This window comes from Poecilia reticulata, chromosome 18, assembly GCF_904066995.2.
Source record: "Poecilia reticulata chromosome 18, P_reticulata-male-v2, whole genome shotgun sequence".
NCBI lineage: Eukaryota > Metazoa > Chordata > Actinopteri > Cyprinodontiformes > Poeciliidae > Poecilia > Poecilia reticulata.
Genome location: NC_088847.1, coordinates 8,788,390 through 8,810,090, shown reverse-complemented (window position 1 = coordinate 8,810,090; position 21,701 = coordinate 8,788,390). Strand labels below are relative to the sequence as shown.

Here is a 21,701-nt window from a genome sequence, read left to right as displayed (position 1 = left end):
TGTTGCCTTTTAAGACCGACGCTGTTGCACAAAGTTTAACTGGCTACTTATCAGTAGCACAAAACGCAGCAGTCTGAGTCATACAGCTTTCATTATATTTCTGTGTGTAAAAGAAATGCGTCTGAGCGATAAAAACAGGGATAAGGTCTTCTGTTCATCCATCACCCCCACTCATTGTGTTGGCCTATAATTATTGAGCAGATTTTTTTTCATACTCCCCTGCAGACCTCCCATCCTCTCTTACATTCCCCGTCTTTCACCACATTTTGTTTTCTCGTGTTTCTGCCAAAGCGGGGGGCTGGAGAAAATCTGGCCCCATCCGCCCCCCCCCCCCGTCTGTTCAAAAAGTCTCTGCTTTCTTTACTTCTTTCAGACCTCTTTTTCATGCTCCGCAAACACACGCGCACGCCGACGCACTCACGTCCAAGGAGGAAGTACCTCTGCATTTTTTCCCCTCCTGTCAAACAATAACAGTGTGGAACTGTTGGTATTATTTTAGCGGGCCGTCCAGCGCTTTATCTGTCCGCCACAAGGCTTCCTCTCTGACGGACTCGCACATCCTGGTGTAGAGGAGGGGGGGGGCAAGAGAGAGGCAGGGAAGGAATGGGATGGGAGAGAGGGAGAGAGAGATATGCCGAGTCCAGTTGGGAGACATAGCCATGTTTTGTCTTCCAGCGAGAGGAGCAGAGGAGGAGGAAAAGAGGAGAAGGAGGGAGAGGGGATGTGAGGATCGTCAGCTGGTTTTTCCCTCTTGGTCAGAAGCTGACTTTACTTCTTCATGTCAGCTCTTAGGCGTTCAGGTGTCACTCGTTTGCATGACATCCCAACTCTCGTCAGACCTCAACTGGCTTGAGGGACAGGGAAGAGGATTCGGGTTGATGAATCTGATCTGAGCCGAGTCCTTCTGAGTGGAAGAAGTTTGAGACGTTAGCGCAGACGGTGCACAATCTGAACTTGAACTCGGCTTGTCTAGGATCCCAAGGGCTGAGCTTGGATCATTTTAGCAGTGGATACCTGTGCTGTCAGGTAGGTTTTGAAAACTTTACATCTGCTCTACAACTCCATCTGTGAAGGATCTGAACACAGAAAATGAAGGTGTTCATTAGAGGTTTGCCTCATTTTCATAGACAAACTCACCTTAGCGAAAGTCCGTGTTTCGTCTCGCTTTGCAGCAGCTTCTGTCAGAGCTCATATCTTCCCGTCTGTCTGGCATTTGCTCAGTGCTTTGTTGAGGCTTCATGTGTGACTCTGATTATGCGCTGTGACCTTTGCGGTTTCAGTCAGCTGTTGCTGTTTCTGGCCATTAAGTGCCACATTCCAGCAAATCTTTTCATAAAGGCCCATTCAGAGTCAGAGCTTTTCCCCCTCTTGAATTCTGATCTTTGTTGTTCATTGATTTTGATCTTAGTTGTCAGTATCTCCCTCTTTAACTAGATTTTCAGTTCGAGATGCTCAAAAGCTGCTCAAGAATTCTGAAAGGATATTTAGAAAAAGAAAGTTCTGTTAACTTTGACGAATTTCTCGGTTTCTTTACAAAAAGACGCCAACAGAAGTGGTGGGATAAGTCATTATCTCTATGTTCAGGTTAAGGATTTACTCTTATCTGTCAAACTGTAGCTTAGTGGACTCAAAATAGACTTCATGTGATTCCTCTTTGGTTGTTGTTTCAAGCAGCAACAGGTTACCTAGTAGATTAAAGTGTCAGAGAGAAGAAAGCAGAAGTCATTCTAAAACTTTATTTGGTTAAATTCAAGATTCCCTCAGACCTCGAGACCTGAATGTATTTATATTTATAAAAAACAAAAATAGAGAGGCAGCATCGGAGATTTGAGATTTCTGATCTTTGGTTTTTGTAAAGTTTTGACCTGCCATTTATTTCCCAAGAGATTTGAGCCAGATACGGTCACACTGAGATTTCCAAAACATTTCCTACATTTCCAGGACAGAGAGGTTAAAGACTCATAACGATAACTTTGGAGCAACTTTGCTTTAATACACTCACATTTGCCAGTCTGCCGAGGCATCTAATAAATTGATGTTGGAGTCATCTCCAGTTCATAACTGAAAAGGAAATTTACTCCGGAGTGGATTTTTGAGTTTCAGACTGGCACATCACCTGTCAGAAATAACGTTTATGGATTCAATGGAAACTGATTTTGTATTTAAATTTGACTAATGGAGAACCGCACTTTTAAATAGCCATTAAACAGTCCTTAAGCAGTGTCCCTCAACCTCGCCCTACAGCACCTGACAAAAGTGGTTCTTCCCTTTTAGTGAGGCTGCGAACTTAGGTTGAGATAGGCCAGGTTTTAGTGCTAGTTAGTTTTTCTAACTTTGTTACTCAGAAGCAGTATTACCACTTCAGAAATGGAAAAATGCTATCTAGCTAGCTCTCCTGTTGGCTACATTCATGCATGTCTACTAATATACTTGGGTTTATTTAGAAAATTGATGGGAGAAAAACTTGATTACATACATAAGACCCAACTTTATAAAATACAACATAGCTAAAACATAAAAGAAGTGCACATAGCTGCTCAGCATTTCACAGACTTTCGTGAGGAGTTCCCCTTTGTAAGTTCTGGAGGTTCCTCTTGTCTGCCATATTATTCTTCTTGTCCAGCAACTCACCATCTATGTGGAGTGTTATGGCAATTCTGGTATGTGTGATTTACTTGTAATTATTAACTTGTACTTGTATCTAAAGCAGTTTTAAAGTATTTTAATAGCTGTGTATTTCTTGATGCATTCAAAGCCATTAAACTGTCAAGAAACCCCCCAAAAAAACTTTAGTGTGGTTAGGATTTCTAAGAGTCTCACTTAGCTCTGACACGTTGCAAATCATGTTTGCCGGACAGAATAGATGCATACATGCTGCAAGGCTTTTCCCACACATTCTTCTGCTAAAATGTTTTACTGATAGTCTGAAATTACTAAGTTAACACGGTAAAAATGAGAAAAAATATATATACAACCGTCTGTTGTAGATTTCAGAGTTTTAATCTTCACATCATCTCTGATCCAACCTCGGGATCACTTTGCTTTTGGAGAAAAGGATAAGTTATCTGGTTTTAAAATAAACACATTATTTCTCCCTGGCAACACAGTAAAACACAACTTATATTTTGGGATATTTGTCTGTCATTTTTCTATTCCCACCCCCTCAGTTATCAAATTCTCTGTCAAACGTCACTCATTTCGTTTTTTTCTTGGTCGTAAATCTCTAAAAGTTGAACTTAATGAAACAGGAAGTGGTACTGAAGTGGCATTTCACTAATACTTGTGGTGCGTTTAATAATGGCATTTTGTCTGGCTGGACTTCAGATAGTTCCCACACAAACAAACGGATAGAAGCGCATATGCGGTATGCTTGACATAAACTTTCTCAGGAATAACTGAGAAAGTTTATGTCAACTTTGTCAGCAAAGTTGAACAATCAGATAGAAATCTGTCTTAAGGAGCCAGAACCAGGAAACTACAGTGTTTATTTTGGAAGTGGGTCTCCTGCTCCTGCTTTATCATAAACAATAATACTCAAAAACGGTCTTTTCCTCTCCCTCGTGGTGCCAGGGTCTGCATTCTTCTTCCTTAATTGTACCTCCAAGTGCTTCTGTGAAATACCCAGAATAGTGTCGTTTTACGGATTTTGGACTTAGGTTGAGATCTCAAATCTCCGATGCTGCCTCTCTATTTTTGTTTTTTAGAAATATATAGCTACAGAGCTTTTCGGCTCTGTAATTCTGGGCTGGTGCTGGGAATTCAAATTTAGGTCACCCAGCTCTATTTTTTTCAAAGTACAAATCTTCTTGGCATATGTCCAAATAATAGTGTTAATTATATATTGTATATACCTAGACTTAATTTTCTGTCTCTTTCTCCAAAAGTCGTATCATCAACCCGTCCATCCATCTATATATCAAGTCTTTACGTTTCGCCTTTTCTAACAGAACAAAGGGAGATTTTTCTTTATTTCTTGCCTATCAATTTTACTCATTTTCAGCTAGAAGCGTAACGATTTTACCTTTCAAATCCGTTGTGCTTTGCAGCAGCTGTATTTATAGACAGACCTCATGTTTCCAAAGCTAAACCTTATCCAACCTTAGCTGTCAACTCAGCAGGTTTTCTAGCTCCTTCCATCCAGCAGCAGCATACCTGACAGTGTGTTGGTTTAAAAGATATGAGCTTTCTTTCAGACTCCAGTGATCATACATCGATACTGTTCTGGTCCCGTTCCCGGACCCCCTTTTTTTCTTTTACTATTTTTTTGTTCTTTGTTTCTTTTTTCTTAAATTCACACTTTCTCTGTGGGGGGTTCAGTTGAATCTGGCCAGTGTGTGAGATCGGAAGTCTGTATAAAGGAATTAGGGAATATTTTGGGATACGGTGGAATGCCTGGCCTCGGCTCTAACTGGAGAACTTACTGCTCATGTGAGATGAGCGTTTTATGGCAGCTCGGGGGGAAAGTCCAAACAGCTTCTAAGGAAGTCACATCCAAAAACACATTTTGCTGAATTCCTCTGCTTGTGTTAATTGTAATTTACTGGCTTAATTTGAAATCTTAAACTATGAATATTCTTTTGGGAATAAATCCTGACCTGGGTCTTCCTCTCTCGTTCACGCAGACGCAGCGTTCCTCTCATCAGGCCTCACTCCTGGCACTTGGCCAAGCTGTCGGAGCCGCTGCCCCCGCCCCCTCCTCAGTCTCCTCCGCCTCCTCCGCTCCTGACCCCCCGACCCCCTCCTACCAACTCCCCTCCGCTCCCCCCTCCTCCGCCTCCGTCTGTCATGCAGCTCCACTCTGGCTCCTACACCCTACCCTGGCACACAACCGACAACAGGTGAGACACAACAGATGGACTGACCTCACATTTACCAATAACCAGTAAAATGATTGAGTTCTAGGTTTTACTTGACAGTAACTTTTAGAGCAACATTTGACTGAAGCCTTTTGGAGCTTTTCATTACAGAAATCTGAAAAGTTCTGTATATCAGAGCTCTATAACGAATAGAGGAGAAACGTTTAGTTGCTTTTCAGCTACAAGAACCCAGAGATGCTTCAGTCTTTCTCTGAAAACATTTGTTGTAAGTTAAAGAAAGAGGACTCCAATGTTTGTTTTAAGCAAAGATCTTTATGGTTCTTTTTACTGTGAAATGGAAATAAAGGCGGGAAAAATTGGTGAACAAAACACAGATACTTTGTGTTATACCTAATAATTTGATACTGACTTAAGAACATTTGGCAGTACGTGATAGCAGCATTTCATTACGTAGAGACAGGCAGGACGTAAAACAGACCACTCCAGTAGTATTTATTTATTTTGATATGGGATTAAATTCTATTCTGTGCTTATTGTACATTCAGATCAAGCTAAGAAGTGTCTGATATTTTGTTTGATGCAACTGGTGACATATTAAGGCTTTTATTCCAGGTGTAGTTTGATATTTTCTGTTAAAAAAGGCTACAAACACAAAAATGTGATCTTTTGTGGTATTTCTTAACTAAGCTTGAATTGATAAACTTAGATTTCCCAAATAGTCTAACGTGTTATGCTTGTCAGCAGTTTTTATTTGCACAGTGTGTCATCCTGTCCACTTGAGTCACTCTTTGCCTTCCTGTGACTCCCATCAGATTTTTTTTCAAGCTGCAAGGCAGTGTCGGGGATTTTTTTGTTCTCTGTGACTGGTTCAATCTCAAAAAACCAACAATTGTCAGGAAACAAGTGACATCACCACATTTTATAGTCAACACAGCCCACGCAGGAAGCATTGATCTATTTTCGGCTCCTATTCAAACATCCTAAAGTGATAACCAATCACATCGCTCTCAGAAGAATTCATATGAAGTTGGGACTTCATATAAAGTTTCGACTTTATATGAAATCGAAACTTATGGATCCATCCAAAGCCCTTCTTGCATTGTTTGTGGAGATTACACACACATTTCAGTTTCTGTATTCATCCCCAGGAGTGTAGTTTTTGGGAAAGTACCTAAATAACAAGTAGCACACCAGGAAAACATAATTAAGAAGCCAACTCATGAAGCATTAACAAGCATATCAGTTATTTGTTATATGCTGGATATATGTATGCCTTTAATTAAGTTGTTAAATTAGCCAAATGCTGTGTCTGTAGCTTATGTTTTACCCAAAAGCCAATAAGATTTAGCCACTTTTTGAACTGACGCAAGAAACAAACTGGCTACAGCTTAGAAACATCTGACATTTTTAGCTAAAACAATAACATTGTTAAATAATTGAGGAGCTAGGCAGCTGACAACCTTCATGACCTCAGTGTCAAGTATAATGGATATATTTTTGTTCCTGTAACACAGCAGGGTTGGAGGACTGTATTGTCCGTTCAGGTTGAACTAAAATCAACCATGTGCTGTAGATACAAGACCCTTTGTGTTTCTGTATGATCTCACCGAGGTAAACTGTAATCTGTTAGAAAGAAAGAGGAAGTCTGCGGCGTCTGCATATTGACTCACAATAAAAATAGCTGCACTGTCCTTGTTTGTCAGCTGCATGCTATGTAAGAGGTTTGTACTGTTCTCCTTATGATAAGAATCAGTGATATAATGCACTGCTATTAGATTTAATAGTCCTACGAGGATTAGATACCAGTACATCTGTGTGTGTGTGTTTGTGTTGGCTTTTCATTCCCACAGTTTCTGTACGCACACACACAGGTTTGGATTTCTACCCATATTCGGACTTTGCATTGATTTCCATTAATTTAAGTAATGGCTGCCTAATCCTAAGACTTACACTAACCTTTACCAATATATTCCTAAATCACTCTTAACAAAAATATAATTCACACCAAGCCTCTAAAACTAACACAAATCCTTAAAAAGGGGTCTGTCATATTTGATTTCGGCTTTTGTCCTCATAATACCTATAGGTCTTCATAAGGTTGGTAAATGTCAGGTCCTGATTATGCTACATAAACAAGAACACACACACCTTTGTATTTCTGTCCACAATAAGACCTGGTATTAATTCAATTCAGTTCTATTTATATACTGCCAATAAAAAAATTTCATCTCGATGTACTTTTCAAAAAAATTGATTCAGTTTAGTCATACATTCCAACTGATCCTCATGATCAAACTGAGGATCAGTTTGATCCTCAGTAATAATCCTCAGTAATTATTACTTTAAATAATTACTTATTTAAAGTAATTATATAATTACTTTAAATAATTTACCTCAGTTAATTATTTAAAGTACTTTTAAAAGTGTTTATCTAAGGAAACAGATTGCATTGAGTTGAAAAAGCTTCAGAACTGTTTTTAGTACAAGTGGCTAGAATTTCACACTTTACTTTGATTGAAATTCAACTTTTTATTAAGGCCCCTCACCCAAGGTGGCATATTAACTACCATTTATTTAAGATTCTACATTTTTGTGTAATCCAAACCATTATTAATATATTCCTAAGCCTTCCCTTAACCAAAATCTAATTCACACCATGTCTCTAGACCTAACCCCTAAGTCTAATCAAGGGGGTGCACCATATCAGGTCTGATTGTGCCCATAAGAACCATCGGTTCTTAGAAGGTTAGTAAATATGCCAGAAACTCTCCTAAATAGGATATCTAGACAAGTACACACACACATGAGGAGGCAGCTCCTGGCATAACTCTGGACAATGACATGTGACTCCCGGAACATGCGGACAAAGAGAGGAAGACATCCAGTAAACTGTGTTTGTCTGAAGAGAGAGGACAATCTGTACAGTGTGAATGTATTTGTAATGTGCAACTTGTGTTTTTATCCAAGCACCGACACAATATGAGGCCTGAAGGAAGGAAGTTTATCTGTTCTCACCATTCTGATCAGCTAATAAAAATTGTTGTTGGTGTGTTTAGCTGACACGCTGAGGATTAATCCAGCGACCTTACACGATCCCTGGGTGTATCTCTGCATCAGCCCTCACATGTCCCAGATTGGTCTCTGATTGGGCAGGAATGACTGTCATTTCCTGTCCAGTTCTGACCTTATATCCTAGTTTCCTCTCTCTGTCAACCAGGTCAAATCTATACAGCCGCCTACTCCACTCACTTCCTTCCCAAAAAAATTTTCTCATGCAGATAATGTAGCTTTCTTTCCCACACTGAGTATTTTTTGTCCATAGTTCTTTACAAACTTAAGAAAAGGTTTTGTGTTCTTCATCTTCACCAATTGTAGTTTTAAAACAGGGCTACATCAAGAGTGACAAGTTGGTCGTTTCTGGATTTATGAGGAAGAGCAGCAACAAGTAGGCGAGGGGCAGCTCTGCATTACTCTATGAAGAGAAAACTCTAATATGTTCTCTGGTGTTTCATGAAAAAGACCTTAAGCTGTAGGAACGGTAGGACAAAAAATGTCTGTAGTTTTTAAGCTTGAATTTTAAAGTCTCGGCATACCTTCATACTAGTTATTGTCCATTGCGCCTCTCTTCCACCTATTGTATATGCCACCTTTTGTTTGGTTTTGTTACTCCCCCAGAGACACTAACATTTAGCTCCAGAACCAAATGAAGCTATTCAGCCCTTCTCCAAGGATTGCAGTGACTGATCAGAAAGTATTTTGCAGAAATGAGCCAAATGACAGTATGAAAGGCTATTTTTAGCTCGTCATTTATCACAATGTCAGTGAATTGAATATGAAATGAAACTTAAGTAATCTAACAAGGAATATGTTTGAAGCACATGTTTTGAGAAACATACTTGCTGAAATGATTTTATAGTATTCTGCAAATGATGTTTGTCATCTTTGCTAAAATGTCTCAACTTGCATTGTTGTACTGATGAATATTTGTACGATAAACATATACATAACATATATTGATAATTGATGCGTTTCTCTTTTCCCAAGACGCAAATATATATTGCTGTTCGAGACCAATTTTCTTTAGATTGTAAAGGTGACTGCTGGTCTAGCCTCAAGGTTTTTTCTACTTCAGTTTGCTTTATTTTTTCAAAAATTTTGTTTAACACAAATTAAAATCAACTTAGTCAACTTTTTGGACAACCGTCCAAAAAGTTGCACTTCGGTATATATGAGCAGTTAATCAGGTACAACTATTAAAAAATTTTTTGAAGCCATGTGGTCAGTGGCTTGGGATGCAGTTAACTTTTCAGAAAGGTTTTTTTTTTTTTTACATTTACAGTTTTGCACTTGGGTTCATCGGGCATAAGTTATCAGATTAGTCACTGTTTAATTTTTAAATTTTTTAGAGAAATAGGTTGAAATAAATGGTCCCAAATTAAAGATGTTGTTATGAGACATCGGCAAATTTATCAATGTATCAGTGATTTAGAAAGTTACTTTCAAAATGGACAGATAATTTGGCATTTGTACAATTTTGATATGTTTTAGAAGGTCCCAGCGATGATGCTGGCTGCCCTTCCCCCACCTGCTGCTGTGAACTCTCAAACAGCTGGGTGTAATGGTACAATAATGGAATTTCCCCATTTTACTTTAAGAAAAGTCAGCTGTTTGAATTTTTTAAAACCCAGCCATGTGTATCACCAGAGAAGCCAAAAACTCACTGGGACATCATCTGGTAGCAAAAAGTGCATGATTAGAATCTAAAAAACAATAAGAAACAACTGATCTTCCTTAAAGACAAATGGGGAATTCCTTTAGTAACCTTCATAACACAACAAAACACAAGACTGTGTTCACACAAAGTTCTACCAGGTTGGAGTATTTTACAGCTGGTGAGATTTTTCAACCATGAAATGTGAATCATAAATACCACAGAGACTGCCTAGAGGTCGTCTACTTGTTAGACCTCAATACTTGTTTGAGATGAAAGCTCGCTAGAGCTTTCTGTCTCCGCTTTCCCCTCCTCTGTCTCCCTGGAAACTTTGGCCATTGTTTGAATAAGACACCAAAGAATTACAAAAGGGTGAGGGATCACTCTGTTCTTCTTTACTGGAAAAAAAAGAAACACCACAATAAAATGTATCTAGGCCTTGTGGGGGGTTTTCACAAAATCAATTCAAACCATTTGAACCAAGGCTGGGGAACACTGCATGCCTCCCACCTGCCCCAGCTAACTTTAAGAGCCAATACGAACTCCTTTTGCCAAAATGTCTTTTATGGATTTCATCAGGAAATAATCTCCTCACAAAGATGTGAAACTACAATTGCACAGTGGGCTGAGAAAAACATGTGTGTGGGTGAAGGTTTATTGATGTCACAAGTCAATTCCATGAGGTTAAAATGCTGAGAATTACATTGATTCTTAAGTATAAGTGACATTTATTGCATTGCTGTTTGCCCTGGAAAAGATCTCTTAGCTGTTTTCCCTCAACACTTATCCATCATTGGGTTATGGTCCAGGTTGTAAGTTAAACTTGAACATCGGAGGCTGTTTTTCAGCACTTGTCTGCATTGCTCTAGTGGTCAAATATAATCTTTTTTTCCCAGTATGTAGCTAGTTAAGAATAAAAATATGCAAATTTATTCAGCTCAACAGACCATTAACAATGACTCATATTTTGTAAGGGTGATGGCTGAATCTTGGTTTGGTTCCAGCAACTCGACTTAGTCTTGCGTTTACAGGGAACTTCTGGAGCATTTTCATCCCTCGCTTTGTCACACTTATTTCTGGCCAAATGGATTTTGGCCATTGCAGACCCAATCCATTTAAGCTACCTTGGCAAGCATGAGGGAAAATCTTTCACTGCATCACACTTGTAAGTCTGAGAAGTGCTTGTACAGGCTGTACAACTGAGCTGTTTGTTGCCTTTACAGAATCTTTTTTGAGAGTAAAACCATGAAGAAGTTCCCTTATAAAATGTTTGCATTTTCATCAAAAGAGTAAAAGGAAGCTGTTTGTTAAGCCGATGTTTCAGTGGCATTTAACCTTTGATATAAAGGAGATGAGATGGGAACAATCTAATGGCGGAAGAAAAGAATGACAGAGAAAGGTGGAAAGAAGATGAGAGGAATCAAGAGATTGCTTCAAGATTGGGACTTGTGGTGTTGGGAGTTGATGAGGAGGAAATCCTTCTTCGCCTAAAGAGTCTTTCTCATAGGGGCTTTAAAAACACATGGGGCTGCCGTGGATCTTCAGCCCCGCTCTAATAGGAAACACATTCTCCAGATGCAGAGTTGAAACTATATATGCAAGGAAAATATGCCCTGCATGTTTGAAATTTAAGGATAGCTCCTTCAGTGAAGTGAAGGCATTATTACTTTTTTGTCCTGAACTGACACCATAGTGTTCCTGAAGAAACCATATAAGTCCTGCCTGCAGGCCAAACAGTTCCTAGCAGAACTATTCATACCCCTTTGTCACAATGTGGTATGTCACAACAACAAACTTCAATGTTTATTATTTGTCATAAAAAAAAGTTTTGAATGATTGTTAAATTCAATTGCAGGAATTCATGTTTTCACTTTTTTTTTTTTTATATATAAAATTGGAAACAGTGACCAAATGTTGGGAATACTTTTGCAAGGCACTGTGTTTAGCAAAAATATTAGTGAATATTTGAAATTTTTTAAAGCAGTTAGAACTACTCAAAGCTTTAGATAAATTGAAGCTGTGTGACCTGTTTCTAATGTTTAGTTTTCTTATGTATCAGTAAGACATTTATCTTCCTGTCTCTGCAGTGACTTGTCCATGCAGTGGTCTCAGTTGCCCAGACCATACTCCTCCACTGACCGAAGCAGCTCCTTGGGATCTATGGAGAGTTTGGACGCACCAACTCCCACCACACAGCCATATTCCGACTCCCACAATTCCCCCATCGACCCCACCCTCTTCAACAACAAGCGAGACTCTGCCTACAGCTCTTTCTCTGCCAGTTCGAACACATCTGACTACGCTGCTGTGCCTCTAAGGCCTGGTGAGGCCTCTTCCATGGATAACCTCCTCCAGAGCCTCGGCCCAGCATATCAAGGTTACCCTGGTGAGGCTTCCACTCTAGGGAGGTCGCCGGGTGAGGCCCCATATGAGGCACATTTAATTGTGCACAAGTCTAGATCATTGACCAGGCCAAAAACTAGGCCCGCCGAGATAAAAGGGCGGCCGTCATCGTGCTGTTACGAGCACGACCAGAGGGAAGGGGGTTTGGACATTGTTAGAAATGGAGAATCTCAAGTGGGGAGAGAGAACAACCCCCCTCAGCCTCCAACAAGAAAGGACAGCTTTAGGGCCACCCGGAGTCGTACTAATAACGCCAACAAACATTGCATATCATCTGCGGTTGAAGATGCTTCTTGTTGTAAAGAAAACCTGCCCTGTCTGAATGTCGATTCTGGAATTCAAAATGGTTTCCCTGCACCAGAAGAGGGTGACCAAACCGAGAACTTAAAAACAGATTCAACACACTCACACTTCAGTCAAAGACAAATTGATGAATTTAGACATATTGAATGTGATGGCAGTTTTGAAAATGATTCTAAGTCCGAGACGCCATCAGAGCACCTCTCTGACTCGATTCCAACCTCAATAGTTCCCATCACCCCCTCTGCTTCTGCTTCCTTACCCTCTGAATCCTCCACAGAGGTTCAAGAGAAATCCCATGTTGACCACTGTCAGACCAATCACTCCTCAGCAGGCCTGCACCGGCACAGTGCACCCGAGAAGCTGCTCGCCACTCAGCTTCAGCTACTGCAGTTCAACAGCAATGACTCTTCTCTGGAGCCTTTCAACCCATCACACCCTTCTGATCGCTCTGTATCGCCCTGCAGCAGCCAGTGGTCCCATGCTTCATCACTTCAGCACACAACGGAAGACTCAACCCTTCCCACATCACATAAACTGGAAGGTAGTCGATGCTCAACTCCAGGATCTGTCTTCCTGGAGGGAGAAGGTGAGGATGGTGCTTCAGTTGAGAGGCTGGAAGCTGTGGGTGTAAATGGGAGGTCTCTGTCACCAGTTCAACATCATACACCTTGGGGTCGTTCTGTAAGCGTACCAGGTGAACCCACTGGATCATCAACCCGGGAACGACTGAACTCTGATCAGATGGCAGAGAGTGATTTTCAGCCACTCAGTGCAGCTGCCAGTGTGGACACCTTGCTGGACGAGCAAATGCTTGTAGAAAAGCAGACAACTGGGGATAAAAATGAGGAAGTGGCAGAAAGAGAGGAAAGTACGAAGAAGTCAAGCTCATCCAAAAACTTTCGGCGGAACCGTCGACGCAGTGAACGATTTGCCACCAACCTCCGCAACGAAATCCAGAGAAAAAAGGCACAACTTCAGCGGGGTCATGGCCCAGGAGGGCTGCTATGCAGCAGAGAAACTGTCCAGGAAGAGGAATGTTCAGACCTTTGTGAAGATGGAACAGACCCAAACAGGCCTGTCCAGAACAAATCTGCCAAAGTTGCCTTTGCTACACCAGGAATCCCTCAAGATTCCCAAACCTCTTCACAGGTCAAGACATCACAAACCTCCAGAGAGCCAGACCGTGGCATCTCCCAGACTCGGACCACATCCATCCTTCAGGGCAATAATCAATCCAGGTCTGTTCAGATTCTGGATCCAGGCGTCCCCAGCTTTGGTGTTGGCATCAGAGTTGTTGAAGAACTGGCTCCTGCTGGCAAGGCTCGTCGTTGGCGATGGACGCCTGAACACAAGCTCCAACCAGAACCAGATGGAGATCGACGGTGTGGAGTCTCGGGTGAAAGGGTATTGGGTGTAACAGGGTCGCGTCATGGAGTTTGTGCCTTCACTTCCTCTTCCTGCTCCTCCTACAGTCGCTCCTCTTCGAGCTCTCGAATAGAGGAGCCAGATATTCTTCCATTTGCGGATAGAATGAAGTTTTTTGAGGAGACTTCCAAAGGCGTACCTGTGTCAAACACCTCAAAAAGGTCCAACCACAGGCAGAACCAACCAGACCGGCATCGAGAGCAACAGACGGGAGATCTAGGACAAAATTCCACCCAAAGAAGATACTCCTACCAAGGAGTACAAGAAGAAAGTGTCCATCCTCCAAACAATGTTGAAGCTAGGAGGCAGTCTGTTAGTGCGATTAGGGAGAGACAGAAAGAGATGGAGAGGGAACAGCTGAGAGAAAGGGAGGAAAGGTTGAGAGAGATGGATAGACAGCAACAGCTAGAAAGACAGGAGAGAGAACTAGAAATGGAACGGGCAAGACTGAGAGAGATTCAGCGAGAAGAGAGGATAAGGCAGAGAGAGAGGGAACTGCAAAGAAAAAAAGAGGTTGAGAAGGAAAGAGTTGAACATTTTCAGCATGCCTCACCTCAGGACTGTTGCAGTCATTCTGGCACAAGAGAACAAGAGCGAGAAATCCAGCTTAAGGACCAATTCCACAACTGGCAGCCCAAACCTCAGACATTTTCTCACTGTCAAAACCAAGTCCAGGGATCAGCTTTTTATCCCATCAGCCATCATCATCAGCCAGAGCAACAGGAGTTTTTGCATCAGGGGTGCAACACAAGGAGCTACACACCCACAGAGGTAGGAGGACTTCTTGCTTGGGTTCATCATTAGAGACATAAATGGATGTACAAGTTCAGAGTTCAAAATGAGTCTGTTTGTAGGGTTTTGAATAAAGTTGCACCAGTCAGAGATTCTTGACAAATTTCCAGTCTTCATATAAAATGATTTGACCTGCTAATAACAATATTAGTTGATTCTGATTTGTCTTTAAGAACAGACTTTGAACCTTTGTTTTGCAGGCAGTAGAGGTAAAAGAGGTTATGTCACACTGTGTGTTTGAGACAACAGTTGTGAAACAAAACCTTTCTCATAAAAATACCACAAAATAATTACGGAGTTGACATATTAAGATTGTCTTTAATAAGGGATTAGCATTATTAACTAAACCGTGTATGTTCCCGAGACTGTGTAGATCCTAAACTGTTCTAACTCGAAAATGGTGCAAACATTTTGAATTTGGCAAAGTTTGAAAACCAAATAAGATCAAACAGAGAGAGGCTTTGCTAAGCCTTCTTCTTAACTACTGTACTTTACGCATTCATCAGTTTGAGAACATAATCCCAACTTGGGTACAAAATATCCATTTTTGTTGCTTTGCCTAACTGAAACATTGACTTGCCTCAGTAGAAAATAGTTCAAACATCTCACTATTCCTGCTAACTTTTGACGTTCTTCACTAATGAAGGAATAGTTTTCTGCTTTTAAGTAGCAATAGTGGAGATAATATAATTTCAGGTTTATATTTCTGGCTCTGGGTGCATACATTTTCAGTAAGTTCACAAACTTGCCAACTCAGACCAAACATCCAGTGTATTTTCAGTCCTGAGTCTAAGTAAAGTCTTTCAGGGCGAAAAATAAACTTTCAACCTCCCTGAAAACAGACTGCTCTTTTAGATTTAACCCAACTGACCACTGGAAGACTAAAAACTAACTCTGCTTTGTCAACTTGCACCTAAAAGGATCTAGTGGTCACTCTTGGATTTGTAGTCAAGTTGCTGCTCTGTCCAAGTGCTCTGCGGTTGAATGGTTGGTCTGAACTGAACCTCACATCCTGCCTGTGGTCAAAGTCTGAAGTTCACATAGAAAATTCGGCAGATCATTGAAATAGTTTGTGGAATTGAGGGGGAGATTGGGCAACGGCAGTGCTCTATGGTTCTGGTGCTAATAGCAGTGTTGGGTTACAGCTTCACCGCAAATTGATTCTAGACTCTGGGGAGCGGAGGTCTAACTTTTACAACTCCCCTGAAATGCATCCCTTAAGTATCCTTATCATCTGACACCAAGTAATCAAAACTGACATTTGTTTTGGGACTAAACACATTTGTAAGATCAGCAAATATTTGAGCCAAGCAGACTCTGGTTTTTGTTGTTCAGTATGATTTTTGCTATACTGAAACTTGGCGGGGGCGAGTCTTGAACCCTGCCCCCCTCCATGCCGTGGTCCTTCTCAAATCAAAGCTTGCGGCTCTGATGCCACGACGATAACCTCAAGTGTTGAAATCTACCTCTGACTATTTTTAACGGGAACAGATGTGCTGAACTTGTGCTTTTGCAGACACAAACTCATGCCTGTGAAAACCCCTCTATTAGGAAAGTATCAACAGATGTTCAGTCCGACTGGACATTAATGCATTATCAATTAAGGTGTGAGCTTTTATCTTTTATTTCTTAGGGTTAAAATGATGTGTCCCTTAATGTGCACTGCATTTTTAAGTTGTTTTTAGGGCTAAATTTGGCCCCAAGTAAAACATCTTTTGCATCATTATTAGCTTAATCAAGCTAAACTTATCTTATTGTCATTTTTATTTCTTAGCTCATTTTTTTTCTAGTACTTAGATTTTTCAATTTAAAGCATTGCAGACTTCCTGGCAAAGATATTATTTCAGAAAGCCACTTTTATTAGCTTTATTCTGCAAAAATGTGCTTCCAGCTTTAATTATCCCAGCAGTGGCCAAAAAAAATCTGTCATCACAACATTCAGTGCCTCCTTAAATGTCAACAGACCTTTAAATGTAAATTAGCCATTCATGAAACAGAACATATTATCTTTAGTAGTTACTTTACACTATTTCATGGATATTACCCGCTGCTGAAAGCAGGTGTCGGCCGAATGTGTAAAATATTCCCCAAGTTATGCCAACAAAAATACCATCTGGATGTTCTGATTTGCATCACAGACAGTAAGGCAGGCTCTTTTTCCTTCATAGTATATTTATGCAGCCTGTCCACCCTGTGGGGAACTGCTGGTTACTTTCACCTCTAAACCAAGAGAGTGCAATAAGTTCGTTCACCACTTCCTCTACTCGACTTTAATATGTTTAAGCACCCCTAAACTCTTCTTCTGCCAGCATAAAGTAGTGTCTTGTAGGATTATAGATAATTATTATTGGAGGTATTGTGACTGTCTTTGATTTTTGTAAGACTCAAATAAGGATTAAAGAGTTTGACGTAGTTAGCAGTGAAGGAAAACTTCAAAATTGTGAAGTTGCAAAGAATTATCTGTAGGTTTGTTCTTGGTGTCAAAACTTTACTTTTTCTTTTAGTTTTGAGCAGATCAGCTGGTTGGTAAATTGGTAAGAAAGTATTGATCTACTATAGAAATACTAAATGTTATTGAACATAGAAAAGGTAAACTTAAGCGACTACCATGACTAACGGTGAACAACAGTTTTTGTGGCATTTCTTGACAGAAAACAGATCCTCTGTTTTCCAAAAGGGCAGCCAACATGACCAAATCCATCATGGTCTGTAATTTGCTAATGCATGCTTGCTAGCTAGCCAGCAAGATAACAAACAAGACATTGGCAGCTAGCATGTGGCTTGCTATCTAGAACCGCAGAAAGAACCCAGAATTTTCACAGTTTTGGTTCCTTGCATTTATTTTGTACATCTCTGTTGTGTAGGTCTTAAATTTTATTCATATTGGTCTTAAAAAGTCTTAAATTTGAGTTGGTGAAACTCTGACAAATTAAATGAAACTGAAATTAAATATCTTTGGACTAACATATCTAACAAACATTTCAGCTAAGAACTGAACAAGCAAGTGTTTGAACTAAACTGTACCTGATAAAAAAGATAGAGATAACAAAAGAATGCGGAAAACAACAATAGAAGGAAGAAAGTGTTCTTAATGTAGCAGAAACAGCCTCCACCCTAATCGGCTTTGTTTCCACTCAAGTGCACTGCAGGGTGGAGTGACACACCCTCTTCCCAACGCTTTTCAGCCTAGGTGTTATTAACCTTCTTTTAATCTCTTCCCAGACGTTTCACGCCCCGCAACAGGAAACGGCCAAACTCAACAGGAAGTACAGCCTGACGGAGAGGTGAGCACCTCACTTTGGAAACGACTTGCATCATTTGTTAATCGGGCATAAAACATTACTTCTTCACCTTTCGCTCTTTGATGGGAGTCTTTCTGAGACGCTCACCTGCTCCGTCTCTGCTCCAACCAGCCTCCAGAGACGTCAGGTCTGGTTTGGTCATTGTGCACCGGCAGGCGGAAAACCTACTTGGTCACGGCTGACTCTGATTTAGCTCTAATGAGCTCTAAGTGTGTGGGGCAATCATCCATGCTCAAGATGTGAGCACAGTTATATGTATTTGGATGTATGTAAACATGTAGGAGAGGGAGAAAGGCATGTTGGGTATGTGTGGCCTAAGATGACCTGACTCAGTGAGCAGGGAATGCAGTAAGGAAACATCTGGAACTTTCAAGAAAAATAAAAAGGCTTTTAATGTAAATTTATGCTCTTATCAGATGAGACCAAAATGTAACAATGCATAAGAAGATTAATTAATCTAAGTACCTTTCCTTCCCCATCAGAGACTACTCCAGCTGGAGACGGGAGTCCAGGCCACCGCCAGCTGTCCATCAACAACAGCAGCATCATCATCATCATCATCAGGTGCACTGGGACTCCAGACGGCCTGTCAGTCGCAGTGATGAGCGAGATGTCTACAATGCCGCCCCCCAACCGACTCCCCTTTACCTTCGAGGACGAGCCATGTCTGAAAACGACCTGCGTTTCGACACCAGCCAACGCTGGTCGCCCTCTATCTACGCCGCCTCGAGCCAGACCCTGAGCGAGATGGAGGAGGGCGGAGACTCATCGAGCGTAGCGCGGCAAAGGAAGAAGAAAACCCCACCTCCGCCAAGACCACCACCCCCGAAATGGGAGCAGTTCCACCGGCGACGGGCGTCTCACCACGCCCTGCTCACGTCCTCCGCGTTTGTCGCTCCGCAGCCCGTCCCATCCGCCTTCGACAGCGCAGAGGAACGCTACTCGATTCACTCGTCGTCCTACGTCCCGCCACCCGATGAGTCCCGGCAGAGGTCCTACAGCCTGCCCCCAGAGAGGCAGGAAGCATCAGAGACCTGTCCTCGATGCAGCTGCAGTCAGACTCAAACTCAGGAGCGCGCATTCTCTCGACCGTCCAGCCAAAGTCCGGCTCCGTTTCAGGAGCATGCCTTCGCTGTTGCCCAGTCCAGCCCAATGTTCTCCAGGAAGGCCTTCAGGCCGGTGGCGCCACGCCATGTGGAAAGGGAAGATGACTTTGTGGCGGAGCCTGTAGCACCTCTACCTCCACCTCTACCTGCCAAGACCAGACTGAGAAGGTGAGAAGAAATACTGACACTTTCAAACAGCCATGTTTAGTCCATTTTAGTCAAACTCTAGGTCGTTTGCTTAGAATGTCCTGTTGGTTTGGGAAGTTGTGAATGCACAACTGAACTCTGTGAACCAAAAAAAGCTAACTCTGGTCCGCTTGAAAACCTACATCTTGGTTTGGTTTAAGTGAACTCTGGCGTGGTCCAAATGCGTATATGAACATCAAGCGAACCAGAGGCTGTTCAAAAAGCAGGAAGTGGATTATAGCATAGGGCATTCTGGGTAAATGCAACCAAAACAAAGACTTTAGTCCAGCATTAACAGGAAAAATAACTGATCGTCTTTTACCAAAGACAATAGAGAAATCCTACAACCGCTAAAATCTACTGTTTTTGTTTACATTTCATGAAGAAGGAAGTTGCGCTTAATGTCTTCTACTGAGGCTTTCATGTTGTTTCCTTCAGTGGTTCTTGGTACTCTGCCACTACAGGCAAGAGAGAGAACAGGTTTTTCAAAGAGTTTGTATCATTTGACACAGAGCAGTAAGAAATCAAACTGCAGCAGCTGAAATGTAACAAACGCTGCAACCGTAAAGGTTGAACACCTGGTTTCTGCGCAACAGAAACCAGATGTTCAAGGTCTTTATTGTCACATCATTGTATTGAGAGGACTTATGAAGTTTAATCTGATGTTGTTTCTGAAATGTTATCTCTGTTCCAGTCCATCTGGGTTGAATGTGGGCCTCAGTCCAGATCTTAAACCACTACCCAGCATCAGACCTGGAGCCGAGCGGGAGAGACCCCCATCTCCTGGAGTTCATAGTCCCTCTCCGGGTTTAGAAGTTGGCAGACCGAGAGAGGGTTATCCTACAGAAGCATACTTCAGTCAAGTTGAGCTTGAGCATCAGCAGGCTTTCACAAACAGAGACTTCCAGGTTGAAGGTCAGCAGAAACACGCCGAGTCGGAAAAAACTCTGACCCCGAGCCCCGTCCACAGCCTGGAGGCCGAGCTGGAGGTTCCCTTAGAGACGGACATCGATGATTTCCAGGAGCTGTCCGTGGAGGACATGCCCATCACCAGCGAGCTGCCGTGCTTCGCACAACCCGTCACAGTGCTGGAGACGGACATCGACACGCTGCCAGATCCCGAGACCTCGCCGTTGGCTGAGACTCTCGATGGGAGCGGCTCGCTGGACGAGGAGGAATTGGAGCTTTTCCCTCCGAGTGGCGAAGGAGAGTCTGGGACGGAAAGCTGGGGAGAAGCCAGTCAGTCTGTGGAACACAGCACCAACAGCCTGGACAGGTAGTTTAACCTGGGCAAGAACTGTTGTTGTCACTAATACTTCATCCTTTAACGGGGTGTCTGCATGTCGTTAAACAATCTTAAATAATCGCATAAAAAATTAAGGCCTTGAAATGTCTTAAATTTGCATGTCTAAAATCAAGGCCTTAAAATGTCTTTAATTAATTTGAAACTTTGTAATCTGGCCTTAAATCCGTTAATCACAGATCTTAAATTTTGTTGTGGCACTATTTAATCTTTGTAGTTTATTTTTCTTGTGGGTCTTTTCTGTCAGGCAAAAATTTGAGTCACACGCAGACATTTTCATTACGTTCTGTGACTGGAGGCGGTTGAGGCCACCGCTAACTAGCTGCTAATATACCCTTGCTAGCTAGCTTGCTAGCTGTTTTGCATCTATCACCAATAACTGCTGTCAGTTATTGTCAGTTGCTAGGACAACGTTCATCTTCGCCACTGGCTCAATTCTGTCGCCAACCCCTGCAATGCTAGGTGCATTCTCTGCCGGCACTACTAAATAAAAAAAGCAGTTTTATTTTCCACATTTCTGTTGTTATATATCATTTATAACGGTCTTAAAAAGGTCTTAAATCTGAGTTGGTTAAACCCTCAGAAACCCTGTTTGAACAGTTCAGGCTTTTCTCCCTGCCTCTGTAGTTTAGTTGCTCACCAGGGGTTGAGATGATTTTCGTATCCCTGTCGTTGCTCCTTTGACACGCTCAGAATTCCCTGCTGTTTTAAAAACCTTTGCGTTTGCTGCCTTTTCTAACCACACGCATAAACAAACCGTCTCCTCCGTCGGTCCTCCTGTCTTCAGGCAGTCCGGTGCCAGCTCCAGCTGTTCGTCCTATTATCACACGTCAGCAGCCAAGGCTCAGCTCCTGTCGCAGATGAAGGACTTCACCGACAGCAGAGAGAAGCACGAGGACGACGAGCTCACCTACAAGGTAGACACAGCTTCATTTCGAACCACTTTTAAGGAGTTTTTTATGGAGAGAAATTTTCATACATTTAACACCTTCAGCTAATTTCAAAAGCAAGACCAGGGTTCATAAAAATGTCTGTATGATAGTGAATTCTCTAAATTCACTATCATACTGACTCAACAAGAGATCCTGTCAGCAGCTACGACAAGTCATTGAAGAAATTGATATGAGTTGCAACAAAGTTTCATTTCCTTTTGGGGATTAATAAAGCACTCTTAAACAACCCCACAGTATGATGCTGCCACCACCATGCCGGGTAGTAGACACAATGTTTTAAGGTTTTAAAGTTATCTTACTCCAACCCATCAAATGTACATTTTGTCACTTTTAATTGAAAAGCTCAATCTTGATCTTTTCTAAGCATCACTGTGAGGTGATGTCGATGCAGTTTCAAGTT

At 41.7% G+C, this 21,701-nt stretch overlaps 1 protein-coding gene across 4 annotated transcripts in view; it reads left to right on the top strand.

The window, feature by feature from the left end:
• shroom4 (shroom family member 4) overlaps window positions 1-21,701 on the top strand; it is a 69,492-nt gene that overhangs the window by 42,876 nt on the left and 4,915 nt on the right. For 3 of the 4 annotated variants that reach the window (XM_008435344.3, XM_008435345.3, XM_081599205.1), the window contains 6 exons: window positions 4,623-4,838; window positions 11,616-14,430; window positions 17,674-17,735; window positions 18,236-19,027; window positions 19,740-20,321; window positions 21,136-21,265. In XM_008435344.3, coding sequence (XP_008433566.1) covers window positions 4,623-4,838; window positions 11,616-14,430; window positions 17,674-17,735; window positions 18,236-19,027; window positions 19,740-20,321; window positions 21,136-21,265 — 4,597 coding nt within the window. Of the gene's footprint in view, window positions 1-644; window positions 1,027-4,622; window positions 4,839-11,615; window positions 14,431-17,673; window positions 17,736-18,235; window positions 19,028-19,739; window positions 20,322-21,135; window positions 21,266-21,701 lie in introns of those variants that run through there. The other variant, XM_081599206.1, reaches the window with a different exon arrangement.